This window comes from Cutaneotrichosporon oleaginosum, assembly GCF_008065305.1.
Source record: "Cutaneotrichosporon oleaginosum strain ATCC 20508 chromosome Unknown ATCC20508_contig02, whole genome shotgun sequence".
Classification (NCBI taxonomy): domain Eukaryota; kingdom Fungi; phylum Basidiomycota; class Tremellomycetes; order Trichosporonales; family Trichosporonaceae; genus Cutaneotrichosporon; species Cutaneotrichosporon oleaginosum.
The window spans coordinates 179,417-195,225 of NW_027072171.1; the positions used below are offsets into that span (position 1 = coordinate 179,417).

The 15,809-nt window shown below is 62.8% G+C and overlaps 8 protein-coding genes across 8 annotated transcripts; 7 read left to right on the forward strand and 1 right to left on the reverse strand.

The window, feature by feature from the left end:
* Positions 1-384: 384 nt before the first annotated feature.
* COLE_01752 (uncharacterized protein) lies at positions 385-600 on the forward strand (the record flags this gene model as incomplete). Its single annotated transcript, XM_018423894.2, has 1 exon — positions 385-600. One exon carries the CDS (start codon positions 385-387, stop codon positions 598-600), a length of 216 nt encoding a protein of 71 aa, XP_018276866.1.
* Positions 601-1,055: 455 nt separating this feature from the next.
* COLE_01753 (uncharacterized protein) lies at positions 1,056-2,833 on the forward strand (the record flags this gene model as incomplete). Its single annotated transcript, XM_018423895.2, has 4 exons — positions 1,056-1,443; positions 1,500-1,776; positions 1,844-2,679; positions 2,718-2,833. 4 exons carry the CDS (start codon positions 1,056-1,058, stop codon positions 2,831-2,833), a joined length of 1,617 nt encoding a protein of 538 aa, XP_018276867.1.
* A 587-nt stretch (positions 2,834-3,420) lies between these two features.
* On the forward strand, positions 3,421-4,915 carry COLE_01754 (uncharacterized protein; the record flags this gene model as incomplete). The annotated part of the gene is made up of 3 exons (XM_018425012.1): positions 3,421-3,724; positions 3,757-4,574; positions 4,667-4,915. The coding sequence occupies 3 exons, from the start codon at positions 3,421-3,423 to the stop codon at positions 4,913-4,915; spliced, it is 1,371 nt and encodes a 456-aa protein (XP_018276868.1).
* Positions 4,916-5,084: 169 nt separating this feature from the next.
* Positions 5,085-6,044, forward strand: COLE_01755 (uncharacterized protein; the record flags this gene model as incomplete). Its single annotated transcript, XM_018425523.1, has 2 exons — positions 5,085-5,543; positions 5,574-6,044. 2 exons carry the CDS (start codon positions 5,085-5,087, stop codon positions 6,042-6,044), a joined length of 930 nt encoding a protein of 309 aa, XP_018276869.1.
* Positions 6,045-6,203: 159 nt separating this feature from the next.
* On the reverse strand, positions 6,204-7,431 carry COLE_01756 (uncharacterized protein; the record flags this gene model as incomplete). Its single annotated transcript, XM_018423896.2, has 3 exons — positions 6,204-7,036; positions 7,092-7,280; positions 7,314-7,431. 3 exons carry the CDS (start codon positions 7,429-7,431, stop codon positions 6,204-6,206), a joined length of 1,140 nt encoding a protein of 379 aa, XP_018276870.1.
* A 4,212-nt stretch (positions 7,432-11,643) lies between these two features.
* COLE_01757 (uncharacterized protein) lies at positions 11,644-11,928 on the forward strand (the record flags this gene model as incomplete). The annotated part of the gene is made up of 1 exon (XM_018419583.2): positions 11,644-11,928. One exon carries the CDS (start codon positions 11,644-11,646, stop codon positions 11,926-11,928), a length of 285 nt encoding a protein of 94 aa, XP_018276872.1.
* Positions 11,929-12,170: 242 nt separating this feature from the next.
* COLE_01758 (uncharacterized protein) lies at positions 12,171-13,119 on the forward strand (the record flags this gene model as incomplete). Its single annotated transcript, XM_065626167.1, has 4 exons — positions 12,171-12,225; positions 12,258-12,664; positions 12,739-12,946; positions 13,052-13,119. The coding sequence occupies 4 exons, from the start codon at positions 12,171-12,173 to the stop codon at positions 13,117-13,119; spliced, it is 738 nt and encodes a 245-aa protein (XP_065482436.1).
* A 405-nt stretch (positions 13,120-13,524) lies between these two features.
* On the forward strand, positions 13,525-15,072 carry COLE_01759 (uncharacterized protein; the record flags this gene model as incomplete). The annotated part of the gene is made up of 3 exons (XM_018423898.2): positions 13,525-13,921; positions 13,960-14,385; positions 14,417-15,072. The coding sequence occupies 3 exons, from the start codon at positions 13,525-13,527 to the stop codon at positions 15,070-15,072; spliced, it is 1,479 nt and encodes a 492-aa protein (XP_018276874.1).
* Between the last annotated feature and the right edge of the window lie 737 nt (positions 15,073-15,809).

The following is a 15,809-nucleotide window of genomic DNA, read 5'->3' on the forward strand; positions in this document are numbered from 1 at the left end:
GCCTCTCAACACTGCACCTCATGCGAGCGTCTCACCATTACACCCCGGACACCGTGTGCCGTCTACTATCATTCACCACCTTTTGGGGGGCTCAATGTCCCGGTATTCTTCGATCTTCCCTCTCACGATGTTGGATTGGGGCGTTCACCTCCAGAATGCCCCTTGCCTCCGAGTCTCCGCCTGTATTCACCCTGCATGCAAGCCTGTCGTAGTATAATCTGAGCACGCGATTAGGCTTGGCTGTAATCTGCGCGTTTCGCCTCAATCCTCTCTACACAGAGTTCATGCGTGTCTTCGCCTGCATTGGGTGCTTCTTGCGTTGGTTGCCGTCTGCACATTGCCGTTGCGCTTAAGGCGCTCACATGGAAGACTTACCTCATCTTCATGGCCTGGGACGTTGTCGGCGTGATCGTCATTTACACGTTCACGGTCGAGACGAAGCAGCTCTCGCTCGAAGAGCTCGACGAGGTCTTCAGCGCCAAGAACCCCAAGCAGGCATCGTTCGAGCTCGCGCGTGCGGCGCGCGAGGGAGGAGCGCAAGACGCTCGCTGCCGCGGGTTTGTAGGCTGGCTGAGCCAGCTGACGAGCGGAACGGGGTGAAGCGACTGAAGATGCAAGAAGAGAGGAAGAGGCGAAGAGAAGGGGTCAGGAGGCGGGGCAGTGGGAGATACGTAGTCAAGGGGATAATAGGATTGTTGTAGGGATGCTTATGCGATACGATCAGCAGCCACACAGCGGACGGCGTTGTTTTGCCAGTGTCCACCAGGAGACACAGATAGCGATAACCGTCGTAGCGAATGGCGAAAGTGACACAGGAGTAGTCACCGCATACGCAAATGCTGCGCGCGTGAGCGCCACATGCGCCTGGCTGCCTGCATCAAGCGACGCAAAGGCGCTCACGCGATGCAAGCCGGAGAAACAGCCTGAAGCGGTCGCATACAGTCGGATGTGTCGTATACCTCGGCCCGGGCCGCAAGCGACAGGAGATGGCCGACCTTGCCCACCCCCTGCACTACTTGATAACGCTCCCCCTCTCTTCTCAACACCCACCCACCATGGCGAACGACTGGAAGATCCGCGCAGACGCATACAAGGCGCAGGTGCTCGCGTCCATCCCCGAGGCGTGGCGCCTCAAGACCAAGCCGAGCGGGAAGGATGTGCGGCACGTCGCGGAGACGTCGGGCATCCTCACCCCCGATGAGGTGCAGCTGCTCGCGCGCGACGCGACGCAGCTCGCGGCAGACATTGCCGCACGCAAGTTCTCCGCCGTGCAGGTCGCCACCGCGTATTGTAAGAGCGCGGCCGTCGCGCACCAGACGACGAACTGCATCATGGACTTCTTCCCGGACGAGGCGCTTGCGCGCGCGAAGTGGCTTGACGACGAGCTCGAGCGGACGGGCAAGCCTGTGGGCGTGCTGCATGGCGTTCCCATCTCGGTGAAAGGTGAGTTGGGGAGGAGGGGAGAAGAGAGGTCGGCAGGAAGAGGAGGCTAACGCCAGACATGGTCGCACTAAAGGGCCGCCGCATCTCGGCGGGATACCTCGGCATCCTCGAGAGCGCTGAGGGCGTGTCGGCGGAGGACGCGGTCATTACCGCGGCATTCCGCGCCGCCGGCGCCGTGTTCTACTGCAAGACCACAAACCCCCAGGCTATCATGCACCTCGAGTGCGACTCGTTCCTCGGCCCTACGCTCAACCCGTTCAACACTGATCTGACGCCCGGCGGGTCGACGGGAGGAGAGGCGGCGCTCATCGCTGCCGGCGGCTCGGTGCTTGGGTGAGTAAAGCTGGTCGGCACGGTCCACGTTCCAGTCCACGTTCCAGTCCACATCCGCTGACATCAGCATCGGAACCGACATTGGCGGCTCGATCCGCAACCCCTGTGCCAACTGCGGGCTGTACGGCTTCAAGCCATGTGCCTCTCGCCTGCCCAAGAGCGGCAACATGTCTGGCATGCCGAACCAGGAGACGATCGTGGGCGCCATCGGGCCGATGGGCGTGAGCGCGCGCGACATGGAGCTGTTCGTCAAAGTGCAACTCGATGCCAAGCCGTGGAAGGTGGACCCGAGCGTGGTCAAGATGCCCTGGCGGCCAGAGGAGGTGGAGTGGGTGGGCGGCTCGAAGCCCCGCATCGGCGTGCAATGGCATGACGGCGTGTGCGTGCCGCAGCCGCCCATGCGCGCAGCCCTCAGGATGGCCGTCGACAAGCTCAAGGCGGCCGGGTACGAGGTCGTGGAGGTGCAGCCGCGCAAGACGTGGGAGGCGTGGCTCCTCCTCAAGGAGCTGTACTTCACGGACGGGGGCGCGCGTGTGCGCGGCGAGGCCGCGCGGACCGGCGAGCCCATCTTGCCACTCACAGAATGGGTCATGACGGGCGCGACGGAGAAGACGCCCACACAAGTCATGGAGCTCGTGCGCCAGCGCGAGGCCTTCCGCAAAGACTACGCAAAGTACTGGGAGAGCCTCAACATCGACGTCATGCTCCTCCCCGCCATGCCTGGCCCGGCTAACGTCCTCGGCACATCCAAGTACTGGCTGTACACGGCGTTCTACAACCTCGTCGACTATCCCGGCGCCGTGTTCCCGGCCGGCGTGCAGGTCGACCCCAAGAACCCGGAACACGCGCGCGACGAGCCCCGCGAGTACCTCTCTGAGGACGACAAGCGGACTGCTGAGGAATGTGAGTTGCAGAGAAGACGAGAGCGGCGCTGATCCCAGATACGCCGGAGAAGTTCGAGAACGCACCCATCGATCTCCAGATTATCGGAGGGCACTGGGAGGAGGAGAAGGTGATGGAGGCGCTCAAGATTATCTCCAAGGTTGTCAACCCCTAGCATTGTATCAGGGCAATGGATTGCATGTACGAAGCGGCAGGGTGATGAGAGGCGAGGCCGCTCAATTGGTGGCTTCAGGTGGTTTCTCGGTCGACGCAGCTCAACAGTCGACTCCGGCGTCGGTCCTGTATTTCTGCAAACTCTCTTGTATTCTGCAGCATGCAGCCTGTGCTGTCGCTACGCATGAGTTGTCGCAAGCAAGGCTCAGAAGTAGATGATAGATCCCCCCAGTCGTCCTCCACCGTGCGTCATAGCGACGGGACCAAATACGGTTCAGTCCATATTTTGGTGGCGGCGAGCAACTTGTTGCAACCCACTTCTCCAACATCCATAAACATACCATGTCCGGACAGGAAGACAAGCCCAGGTCATCTCGCGCGCCCGCACCGGCTCGCCGCAGCCGCGCCTCTCTTGTGGCAGCCGCCGCCGCGCCCTCAGCCCCTGTCCCGCAGGACGCTAGCGTCTCCGACTTGCTCGGCGAGGTAGACTCGATCCTTACGGGCAGTGCTATGGATGTCGATCCGCCTGCACCATCAGCACCCGACATCAAGCCAGCTATAGCGCGCGCTGGCCCATCCTCGGCGCCCATGGTGCCCTCGCGCTCCGGCTCCGGCCCATCTGGCCCCCCATCCCGGCCCATCACTCCCGGCCCGTCAACAGGGGAAGCGGCGGCGCCCGCGCGCCTCAAGTTCAAGCCCAAGATGCCTATTCGGCGCGCTGCCGCCGAGCCCGAAGTCAAGGTCGAGCCTGTCGCTATGCGCGGTGGGCGCGGCCGTGGCGTCGGCGTCATGCGAGGACGAGGCGCGCCGCGCGGTCGTGGCGGTGCTCGTGGCGCTGCGCCACTGGTGACGGTCGCAGCCGGCCCGTTCGGCGGAACCCGTCCTGCTGGAGGTGAGTGTCCTGACGCGTGGAGCTGACAGCAGTGATCCGCCGCGTGATCCCGCCACCACCCCCCCGCAACTTCATGGCCGACGTAACGAGCGCCGAAGTCTACTCGGACAACGAGGAAGGCCCGTCGCGCGGCGGCGGCGTCATCGACATCGAGGCGGTGAGCGGGCTCGGCGAGAGCGCACCGACGAGCGTGTATCGCGAGCGCGACTTGGATGGCGGCAAGGCCAAGGCGAAGGCCGCGGACAAGGCGAAGCTGAAGGAAATGAAGCGGCGGAAGAAGGCAGCGCGCGCAGCGCGCGAAGCACACCTCTCGTCGGGCGTCGCCGCCCCGCGGATAAAGGACGAGCCGGTGTCGCCGTCCGCGGCGCTTCCGCACCTGCCGGAGGTGCGGCACGGGGACAGCATGATGGCTGCGGACCTCGAGCAGGACCGGGACGCGCAGGCGCGCCGCCTCGAGGCTCCCGGTATGTCGCGCGAGATCAGCGGCGTCAGCACGCTGTCGGAGACGCCGGATGTGGACGCGGCCAACGCGCTCGACCTCAGCGAGAGCGAGGACGAGGAGTACGAGGAGGATATGGAGGGCGACTTCGTCTTCGTCCCCGGGCTGGATAACCCCGAGGACAAGCTATTCACTTTCCAGTTCCCGAGCATGTTCCCGCGGTTCACGAGTCGTGAGCAGGTGCCCGAAGAGGACAAGGAGAAGAAGGAGGAGGTCAAGCCAACACTGGCGGCGCGTAAGGCCAAGAAGCTCCTGCCGCCGCCGGAGGGGCGTGTTGGCACGCTCTGTGTGATGAAGAGCGGCAAGGTCAAGCTTGTGCTCGGCGAGGGCGAGCAGGCGATTGTGATGAATGTGAGTCTGCTGAGCGGCGGGGTGGCACCGGAGGCCTGCATGCAGCTTGCCGCCTCGAGGCAGTGTGATGGTCTGGACACGGTTAACCCCAGGTCAACGCCGGTGTGCCCTCGACTTTCCTAACGCAGCTTGTGCACGTCGACAGCAAGAAGCACTCCACGACGGTGCTCGGCGAAGTGCACAAGAGCTACACGGTCATGCCGGACGTCGAGCGCCTGCTGGACCAGCTGTTCCTGAACGGCGGCGAGACGCCCGGCGACCGTGAGCGCGCCGCGCAGCGCGAAGCGCGGCGTCTGGCGGCCGAGCGCGGCCTCGTCAAGATGGAGCCGAGCTCGCCATGAGATATCTAGAGCCATGCATTGCATCCACGATCTCTTATCCGCAATCTCCGCCGCCAGGCACGTCTTGTGCTTTCCTGACCTCCACTCCGCAGCTCCACCTTATTCCCTCGCCACCGTCATCCCACCTCTCTCATCTCACGCCTCTTCCACGGCTCCTCCTTACCACACCATGTCCTGCCAGACCTGCTTGTCCGACCTGCGCGCCCCGCCCGCCTTCGTCCCCCCCTGCTGCGGCGCGCCCATCTGCGCGGCCTGCGTGGCCGCCACCCCCCGCCTCACGAGCTGGGTGCCCTGCCTGCGCTGCGGATCGAGCTCGCGCGAGCCGCCCGCCCCGCAGGGCATGAAGACGACGCAGGTATCGGGACAGCCGCCTTCCGGAAAAGCACCTGAGGGGGACGAAGACCAGTTCGTGCTGGTCGGCGAGAGCGATGACGAGGGCGACGGCGAGGGCGACGGCGAGGGCGACGGCGGGAACGCGGCCGGAGATGGAGATGGAGCAGGCCCCGGCGCCGGCGCCGGCGCCGGCGCGGGAGAAGGAGGAGAGGCAGAGCCGGAAATCGTGGAGATCACCCACGTCCCGCGGCGCGGCGAGACCCTGCTCTCCATCGCGCGGACGTACGCTACGGACGTGAGTCCCTCCTGCGCTCGCTGACGCAAGCCACACACTCTTCTGGCGCTCAACGGCTTGCCGCACGCGGCGCTGTACGCGAACCCCCGGCTCGTGGCCACACGCCCGAAGCTCATCGTTTCCCGCCGCATCGTGGATCCGGCTACGCGGCGCAGCGCAGACGTGACGGAGACGGAGGAACGGAAGGCGCAGCGCGCGCTCGCCCGCTTCCAGGCCGTCGCGAAGGTCGAGGAGGGCGTCGCGCGGGCGTACCTCGCCCTACACCCGCAGCGGGATGCGGGGGCCGCGTTCCAGCCCTCGCTTGGGGCGGAGGGGGGAGAGGTCATGTTCGACTTTGGGGAGGAGAAGAAGCGCGCGGGCGGCGCAGGTGGAGATGCCCTCGAGCACTTTTATGAAGACGAGGCTTGGGAGGCCAGCGCGGCGCGCCCGGCGCGAGGTAAAGACGGGCGGTGGAATGTTGTCGGGGCCGTGTTGCCGAGCGGGGTCAAGGAGAAGACGTGATTGCCGGCAAGAACGCATATCCAGCCGCATTGACACGCCGCGCAACAGCAGATCGCGCCGGGCGCCTGTCCTCCCCATCAAGACTTCAAATCACTTCAAGTCTCTGTGTTCACAGTATCTACACGCTGCCCATACACATACACACACACATGCACTCCTCTAGTAGTCAACAATGCCCATGAACCGCGCCCAGTTGCGCTCGAGCGTGCGCACCGTCCACACCTCGTCTGGTCGTGGCTGTCTCATCCGGCCACGCTCATCAAACAACTCGTCCTCCTCGGCCATCTCCCAGTCCTCGTCACCCTCCACTCGCCAACCGCGGCACTCAGCTATCCACAATACAGCTCCCCAAACGAGCTCTGCGCAACGGGTGAGGTCGTGCGTGTCGCTCTCGACCAGTATCCTGTCTCGTGGCAGGGCGCGCACGGCGGCTGCGCCAGTACCGACCCGAGCGGTTATGAGGAGTGAAGGGGAGAAGTAGGCCTGCGGACAGCACTTCGCCATGGTGCGCAGAAACTCGGGTGCCATGCCGCCCAAGCTGTGGATGTCGACGCGAAGGTGGGGGAAGGTGTCACGGAAAAAGTCGAGGGTCGCGCCGTACGCAGACACGCAGTGCCACGAGACGGGGAGGGCGAGCTCGTCGGCGAGCTCGAGCTGCGCGCGTGCGATGGCGTGTTGGTGGCTCATGTTTGTTTTGAAGATGGAGAGGAAGGTGCCGCCATCACTGTCTGGGCGTTGTACCCGCACTCGGCAGGAGGCGTCGAGGCCGACCTCGCCTACAAGTGCGAGGCGGCCAGCTCTGCGGACGGCGGTGAGGTGCTCGCGCATTCTGGCTAGGTGTGGGGCGAAGTCCTCGGGTTCGGGGAGATGAGGGAGTACTTTGGCGAAAGGAGTCTCCTGCGAGGGCTTGGGGGAGAAGACGGCGCGGTAGTGCGCTTCCTTGGAAGGAGGTGGGCCGAGGCTGAACCGGTGCACGAACCATGGGTGATGGCCTGCGGTGAGCGGGGGATGGGGAAGGAGACGCAGTGATGAATGACTTTGTCTCACCAAAGCAAGCTATAACCTTCGGCCCCGTTATAGACTCCGGCGCCGTCGACCATCCCCGCGCCTCGGACAGCGCCATGACAGCGCCCTGGTCTTCGTTGGTCGCCATGGCCGCGAGGCCACCGAGCGGGACGGCAGCGTACGTAGAGTCCGGGTGAAAGATGTCTGTTGGATGGCAGTGCGCGTCGGTGACTGGTGTAAGGTAAGTCGACGTGTCTGGCTCACGGTGTGCAAGAATGTGGGGTGCAGGGAGCCGGGGCGTGTCAAGATCTGGAGGGGAGACGTTGGACGGAGTGGGAGGGGTAGACGAGCCCGACAGAGCGCCGTTTGTGGCTGGACACATGTTCAAGAAAGAAGAAGGAGGAGGACAAGGATGCAGAAGAAAGCAACAAGATCAGAGTCGAGTGGCGAGTGGAGAGTGGACAAGTGGAGGTGGAGGTGGAGGCCGACCACGTGATCCGACTTGTTTCGAAGATGCACCCATTATACAATATATCAAGGCTACATAAGGATAAAGTTGGACTGGTTGTAGCTGAGATCGTCCAGGATGTTGTCGAACAACAGCCCCGCGTCTCCTGACCCAGCCTGCACGTTGTGGTCCGTCGGCATCTCCATAAACCCGGGGTTCATGCGTGCGAGCGCCACAAGATCGGGCGGCAGCCAGCCCTCCCACTCGTTGCCCTCGACCTCGGAGAAGTTGCGTTTCAGGTCCGTGGACGGCGCGTCCGCGCGCCGCTCCAGCTGCACATTCATGAGCGAGGTGAGCACGTCGGCGCTCTCGCCCAAGTCCGTGCGGCGCTTGCGCGACAGTGAGCGCAGCTGTGCAATACCGCTCTCGGCACGTGCCTTCGTCTCCTCCAACTCTTGCGGGAGCGCGTATGAGAGGTAAATGATCATCACCATCGTCGCGGCGAAGATGCAGTATGTGTGGCCCCAGTAGTGTACGTTTGTGAGCCGTGGCGTGCGTTCCCCAAGGATACGGCGTGCGCACTGAAGGCACGTCTGCTTCGAAAGGAGGTAGCGACTACTGTCAGATGCCTGGTGACTTGAGTATACTCACGGGTTGTGACACGCCTCTGAGAAGTAGTATCGGTGCAGGCGCATCAAGCGGAGATCGGCGCCTTCACTCAGAGCAATGCTCTCACGCTTCAGCTTATACAGCTGCGAGGCGTCGACGAGGTGTTCTGTCCCTGTATCGGTCTCTCGGAAGAATGGCGGCGTATTCGCAATCGCACGCTGCAGCTCCTCGTTCGCCCTGGAGTCAGCTCGAGCCCTCCCTCCCACCTGCACCACGACGTGCCTCACTCAATGACAAAGTTGTACCGCATGCGCCCGACGCGTCTAGCCTTCTGGACAACGCCTTGGAACGGGTAGAACAGCTGCAGCCGCTGCAGGAAGTACGACATGTCCTGCTGTTAGCGCCGCCTCCTTCCTCGCTTACCGTATATGTGTCCCGTGGCAGCGAATGCACGGGCTGGTCGGGCTTGATGTCGACGTCGTTGATATTCGCCGGCTCCGTCGTCTGGCTAATCTCAGGCGAGATCAGATACAAGAAGCCGTACTCGATCGCAAAGAGCTGGTCGAGCTCGAGCAGGCAGTACCATACGCGGCGTGCCACCTCGCGGTCGACAGTGTTGCGCCAGCGTGTGGGAATGCGCTTGATCTCGCCGCTGATGATCTTTCCTTCGTCTGGCACGCTCGCAAGCCCCAGTGCCATCGCGACCTTGGTCGCGCTCCCCAGCAGCGTCCAGTGTTGGTTAGCGCGGCGCGCGCTAGACAAATAGATTCCGGCGATGCTGTTGTCAGTTATGCCCGTCCTATAATTCTCACATTATAGCCTGGCAGGACCGAATGTCGTGCACCTGCATCCAGTCGCTCTCCTCAAGAGCGGCGTAAGATACCTTCCAGCACTTGGCTGCAAGGTTCTCAGCCTGTTCCTCGTTCAGATTGAGATCGCGATATCCGTCCTCGTCGAGGAAATGTATGCCGACTGCGAGGCACGATGCGTACAGCGCGAGAGAGCTGAGCTCGTCACGGTAGAACTCGACGCTTTTGGACCTCAGCCTACTCGAAAGTGCCGCATACTGTGCCTCGAAAGTCGGACGGTGCAGGCAGCGCCAGCGAAAGTCGACATTCTCAAGAAAGTGGTTGATAATGTACTTGCCAAATATTATGGAGGGCAGCTCAGCCGCCTCAGTAAAGCGCTTTAGCTCGCCCTCAAGCTTGAAGTTGCGCTTGTGGTGAATGAAGCTAGTGAAAGTGAGTGGTGATCCGGGGGTCGGCTCGTCGTTATCGTCAGCCCCGCGTGGTTGGCTCGCGCGGATAACGTCGGAAAGCAGCTCACGGCCGAGCGCCATGCCTTCCAGCGCGAGCGCGGCGTCGTGCTCATGTGCACTCGGCGCCTTGCTGGCCGGTTCGAACTCTCGCTGCTCGTCGCGGAAGAACTGGCCGATCGGTGGCGTGGGCTTGTTGCCAAACTCGAGCCAATTCGAGGGGCCCGGCTCGGCACTCCCTGCGCCGAGGTAGCTCATTTCCATTGACATGCTTTCCATCCCCTGCTGTTGCCCGAACGCGGTGGGCGAGATTGTCGAACTCAACCCGGCGCCGCTGCTGCCGGTGTCGATGCTGACGTTGGGTGGCGCGAATCGCTGTGGTGTGATACCCAGCATGCCTGGCGTCGCTGGTGGAGCAATGGCTACCATTGCTGCTGACACTTGCCGCGACGCGTCCGTAGCACCAGAGTCGCGCCGCTTCGTGGGCCGTTCCCTGTCCATTTCAAGCTTCTCGCTCTTTTCCCTCTCAGCAGCGTCGCGCTCCTCCTGATCCTTAGGCTTGAATGCTGGCAGCGGGTCCTTCCATTCGTTCAGCAGGTCGTTGTACACGTCCAGCGAGTCGACTCGCGTAAGCAATCGCGAGAGCACCGCTTCGAGCTGTGCCACACGGTTCGCGAGTATTGACGTGTCAAGTACGTGAGTGTACCCCCTTCCAGTCAGCGGGAGAAATAAGAGCGACTTACGTTGGCTTGTCGTTCGGCTCCTTGATGTATTGCTCGCAGAGGTTGGCCTCGCCTCGGCTGATGTCAGGTCCAGCCGTCCGCTAATGAGCTCACTCTTTACAAGGTGTACATGGCCTGGGTGTTAGTCACTGGTCAACTCTGACAGGACGTGAGACTCACCACAGCCGATCACACTTTGTTTTGCGCCTCCGGCATGCTAATACGTCAGCGCCGCAAGCTGAGGGTCAAGTGACTCACCACTGCAGTTCTGGACGGCCTTTGCTTTCCGCAGTGCACTGATGTGAGCAGCGGAGCGGGCGGAATAAGTCGAGTGGACGGTGGCGCTCGGATACGGGGATTGTGGGTGAGGATGTAAGGTGTGATCGATTTCGCGGCGGCGGCGGCCCGATCGCCGGCGTCACTTGGATGCGCCCAGAGCCTCGAGCACCACCGCCGCCCTTCCAAGCGCCATCCATCATAAACTTACGATGACCCCTGTGTGAAGGAGAACGGGGTGATTTCCTGTCGTCAGCAAGTGTTGGAATGCGTCGTGTGCCGAGCATGTTGAGTGTCGATGGGCAGGAGGAGGGGCGGAAGACGTACAGGAAAGACGGAGGGTGGACGGTCACCGTTGCTGCTCATGACGGGGGCGGTGGGGAGGGGGGAGAGAGGAGGAGGAGGGAGTGGGGGAGAGGGAGGAGAGGGAGGAGGGAGAGGAGGAGGATGATGATGACAAGAAGAAAGATTAATGGAGGATGGACGAGGAGGAGGATGATGAGGAGGAGGAGGAGGAGGACCAAGTGCGGAGTAGCCGAACACGGCCTTCCTCCTCTTTCCATTCCACTCTCTCTCTCTCTTCCCTCCACTCACGCCCACGGGGCTTCACCTCTTCTACATCGACATGCCGTCTACCCCGCCCTCATCATGCATGCATGCATGCATCCCGCAGCATCCCGACTCGTACCCGCGACACTGACAGAGCAGTCGCCGAATCGTGAAGCGGTGACTTGAAACCCGCTAGGGCCGCCTGCAATCTTCGGACATCTCGGCCCCGGCCATGGTCTGCTCCCCCACCCACTCCGTCCGCCCACTCTCCTCTCAGACCTGGTCCTTTACCCGCGCCCACGGCCCAATGACCAACGCGTATAGCGCGCTGCAATATCATCGAGCAGGTCGTGATGGTGGGCTGAGAAATCAAGCGGAAACCCTCCGCAGATCTCGGATTCCAGAATCAGACGGGCCGCGAGGGCGCGCGGGACCAGTGGAACGACCAGCTTTACAGCCTCGGCAAACTCCGCATTGCGGTGTCTTCAAGGCATTCGTCTCGACCCAAGCGATGGACTGAACAAGTCATGTTGCAGTCGTGGTAAGTGGATGGAGGAGAGGAGTTGCCTGAGTGTATGGCGAAGACACCCATGCGGCTGCCGCTGCACAACCTTGCTGACCTGCTAGCTGCTCCACACTGTCTGGCTATCCAGTATCGTGAGTCAGCGGCACCCGGAGCACGCAAGTGTCGTTCGGAAGGCGAGGGCCGGAGTGAGACATTGTCGACACCGGGGTATGGTGGTGTCCGCTAGTGTCTTTCTTCACTTCATTGCGCGGGGGATGGGTGAATCTAGAGAACAAGTACGCACGGCAGCCTTTGGGGCATCTTATGTATCGGACGAACAGAGCGCGACACACGTATTCCTACACAGGCCTCCTTGCACTAATCGCACCACGATCCGTCCACGACGGATGTCCATTGTCCTCGGCGTCGCGGTCAGAAGATGGCCGCAGGTAGTCACTCGACCCCGCACTCCCCATGGTGGGGCCACGCGTCTTTGCTGTACATGTCTCAGGTGAATAGACGTTTCCACGCGTTGAGCTCAATGCTCGATCCCCGAACTCGCGACCTCGCGACTTGCGACTTGAGTTCGCTCTCAAAGACACAAAGTCGCGGAATGTTGCGGCGAGGGCCGGTCCAAGCCGGCAACCCGCCCTAACCGGTGCCCCAAGCGTGCCCACCACCCCGAGTCACCAACACCATCATCAACCAACCTCAACTCCAACTGCGCGCATCCCCGCTCTCCTCACTCTTATCTGCAATGCCGTCTCTCAAGGGAAAGCGTGTCCTCGTCGTCGCCGGCTCGCGCGGTCTTGGTGAGTCCTCCCCGTTTCTGCGCCGACGCCAGGCGCCGAGATCGTCAAGCAGTCCGCGGAGCGCGGGGCTATCGTCGCGATCAACTACGCGGCGTCCAAAGACCGCGCGGAGGAGCTGTGCAAGTCCCTCCCCGGCTCGGGCCACGTTGTGATTCAAGGCGACGCATTCACACACGACGGATGCGATGCCATCGTCGCGGAGGCGATCAAGGCGCTCGGCGGGCTCGACGCCGTCGTCTCCAACCAGGGCACGACCAAGTTCGCGTCGTGGGCCGATCTCAAGTCCGTCTCGGACGACGACTGGATGAAGATCTACACGGCCAATGTCATGTCGCACCTCTGGGTGATGCAGGCCGCTGAGAAGGAGCTGCGCGCGAACAAGGGCAGCTTTGTCGTCTCGGCGTCGATTGCCGGGCTGTACACGAACGGCTCGAGCATGGTGAGTGCGCGCGAGGGCTGATATGTAGCGGAGCTAATGGCAGGCATACTGTGCGTCGACACATGATACCGCTCACCACAGCCGTCTCCAAGGCCGGCCTGATCCACCTCACCAAGGGCATGGCCAAGTCCCTCGCACCCGACGTCCGCGTCAACGCCATCGCCCCGGGCCTCATGCTCACCGAGTGGGCGGCAGGCTTCTCCGAGGCGCAGGTCAAGATGTCGACCGACGCGGCTCTGCTCAAGAAGGTGTCGGATGTGCCGGACGTGGCTGCGGCTTACAGTGAGTGTGCTCGGGGTGATGTGGGGGGGGGGAGAGCAGGGTGGGATACTGGGGGTGGGAGGTCGGGAGTGGCCCCGCCAACAGCACAAACCATACTCACTCCAGTCATGCTCATGGAGAACGGCTCGATCACGGGCGAGATCCTCGAGATCAGCGCTGGACTGGGCCACTAGAGTCTCTAGACACTAGACGTAGCGTACGTAGAGTGGAAGTTGTCAAAGTAGCAGGTGATGCGATGCAGGGTTTGGATTGTCGCTGTCAGCTGCGTCTCATCAACACAAGGCGCCTGCGTATCTCTTCGGCGCCGGTGGTCCATGGAATCGTGGCGCCGGCGGTCCTTGGGATCATGTGGACAAGTGAGCATGTGGTGGTTTGTCATGGTAGTCACCAAGTTAGTCGCCGCATCGTGAAATGATATTGACCGAATTGACACAACCGAGGCTGCGGACAATTCAAGTTACACCATCTCTCTCCTCCTCTCCGCCGGGGCCACTAACATGCTGACAACTATAAAGGCGCGCGCAGCGCGCAGTTTCCCCTCTCTACCCCGCAGAGCGATATCATACTCCTCTCCAAGAATGACAGCCATCGTCACGAACCTCATCGGCTCGACCACCCAAGCGCCGGCCGCGACATTTGACGTAGTGCACCCCGGCACCGGCCAGCGAGTGCATGCCGTGCAGCGGTCCACGGCCTCCGACCTCTTTGCTGCCGTGGACGCGACAGCGGCCGCCCTCCCAGGCTGGCGGGATACGCCGTTGCGTGAGCGGCAAGCGGTGTTCTCGCGCGCGGCGGCGCTCCTCAAAGACGCGGACAGCGGGTGGGCGCAGCGCCTCATCTCCGCCAACGTATCCGAGACGAGCTGCGGCGACTGGTGGGCGACGGAACAGGTCGGCGCCGTCCCACACTTCCTCGAGGCGCTCGTCAACGCCGCCCCCGACGCACTGAAGGAGGACAGCGTCGACTTCCATGGCTGTATGCGCACACAGGCAACGCGACAGCGCTGACGTCAGCGACATACAAGATCAGCCGGGAGCCGTACGGTGTCTGTCTGGCCATCGCAGCATGGAACGCCGTCGCGCTGCTGACGGCGCGCGCGGTCGTCACCCCGCTGCTGGCGGGCAACACGGTCGTGCTGAAGAGCAGCGAGCAAGTGCCGCGCAGCCAAGCGCTGTGGGGCGAGCTGCTGCGCGCCGCCGGCCTCCCGGCCGGCGCGCTCAACGTCGTACACGTCGCGACGGAGGACGCGGGCGCGCTCACGCCCGCGCTCGTCGCGGACCCCCGTGTCCGCCACGTAAACTTCACGGGCTCGACGCGCGTCGGCGCCATCATCGCCTCGCTCGCGGGCCAGCACCTCAAGCCCACGCTCATGGAGCTGGGCGGCAAAGCGCCTGTCCTAATTCTCCCGGACGCGGACATTGACGTCGCCGCCAACCACAGTATGTCCCCGAGAAACGGCGCTGACGCGAGTCATTTTCGGCGCCTTCATGAATGCCGGGCAGGTGTGTATGTCCAGCGAGCGCGTGCTCGTCCCCGAGTCGAAGTATGACGCGCTCGTCGCCGCCCTCCAAAAGGCGTGGGAGGGCGTGCGCGGCCCGCCCCGCGCGCTGTTTACGCGCGCGTCGGCGGCGCGCGTCCGCTCTCTCGTGCAGGACGCGACGGAGAAGGGCGCCGCAGACATCCTTGCGTCCGCCCGGGCCGAGGGCGAAGGCGCCCACGTCCACCCCCTCATCCTCGGGCCCGTGGACCCCGGCATGCGGCTGCACGCTGAAGAGAGCTTTGGGCCGGTGTGCGTGCTCGTGCGCATCCCCGATGCGTCGGAGGACGCGATGATCGACGAGATGGTCCGCATCGCCAACGCGAGCGAGTACGGCCTCTCAGCGTCGGTGTGGGGACGCGACCTCGTGCGTGCCGAGGCTGTTGCGCGGCGCATCGAGGCTGGCGCGGTGCACATCAACTCACCGACGCCCGCCGACGCGCCCCTCGTCCCCCACGGCGGATGGAAGAGCTCGGGCTGGGGTCGGTTCAACGGCGCCGAGGGTCTGCGCGGGTTCACACAGACCCGCAGCATTGAGGTGCCGGGTAAGGCGGCAGAGGCCATGCCGCTGCAAGTGTTTGGACTGTAGAGGAGATGAATAGTGGACGTCAATGTGACTAGGTCGCTGGTGCAGCATCAAGTGACATCTATCCGCGAACGGCCTGCACTGGGAGGAGACGGGGGTTCAAGCGCGCGACGCGGCCTGTGCACACCCCTGCTCACGCTGCAAAAGTACAGTTCAGCTGCAGCAAGCAGCTCCTATCGCCAGGTTGTCTCGATCAACCGACCTCGGGGTGTCATGATATGAGCCCCGCGCTCTTCCACTAAGCTATAGCGATGGGCGTTGGGTGGGAGCTTGGAGCGCGGAGACATGTTGTTACTCTCGAATGCGAACTGCATGCAATCTACAATAGTGCACAGAACCTTACGAGAGGAGTATGCTGAGCTGATGCGCTGCTCGCACAACACATGCAAGCCTGCACATGTCAACGCGGCCACTCTCTACTCTTCCAGAGGATCAAAGCTGACATCATGTCAACAACGCCCCGGACATCTCACCGATCGTCCCGCGGGTCTCTGATCATCACCTGCACGCGCATGTATGCCAGAATTCACAGAAACTTGCTTAAACGAGAGGCAGCAACATCCGTGCTTCATCCGTGAATGCAGCGTCGAGGATATCGCGCCAATGCATGTGTCCATGTCGACAAGTCTTCTGTCTGTGCGGTGAGATCGGGAAAATCGCCCCGGGGCCGGAGGAGCGGCTTATCAGTTCAAGATGCCGCACTCCGCAACGTCACCGCACCAGCTCTACATCCATCTCCA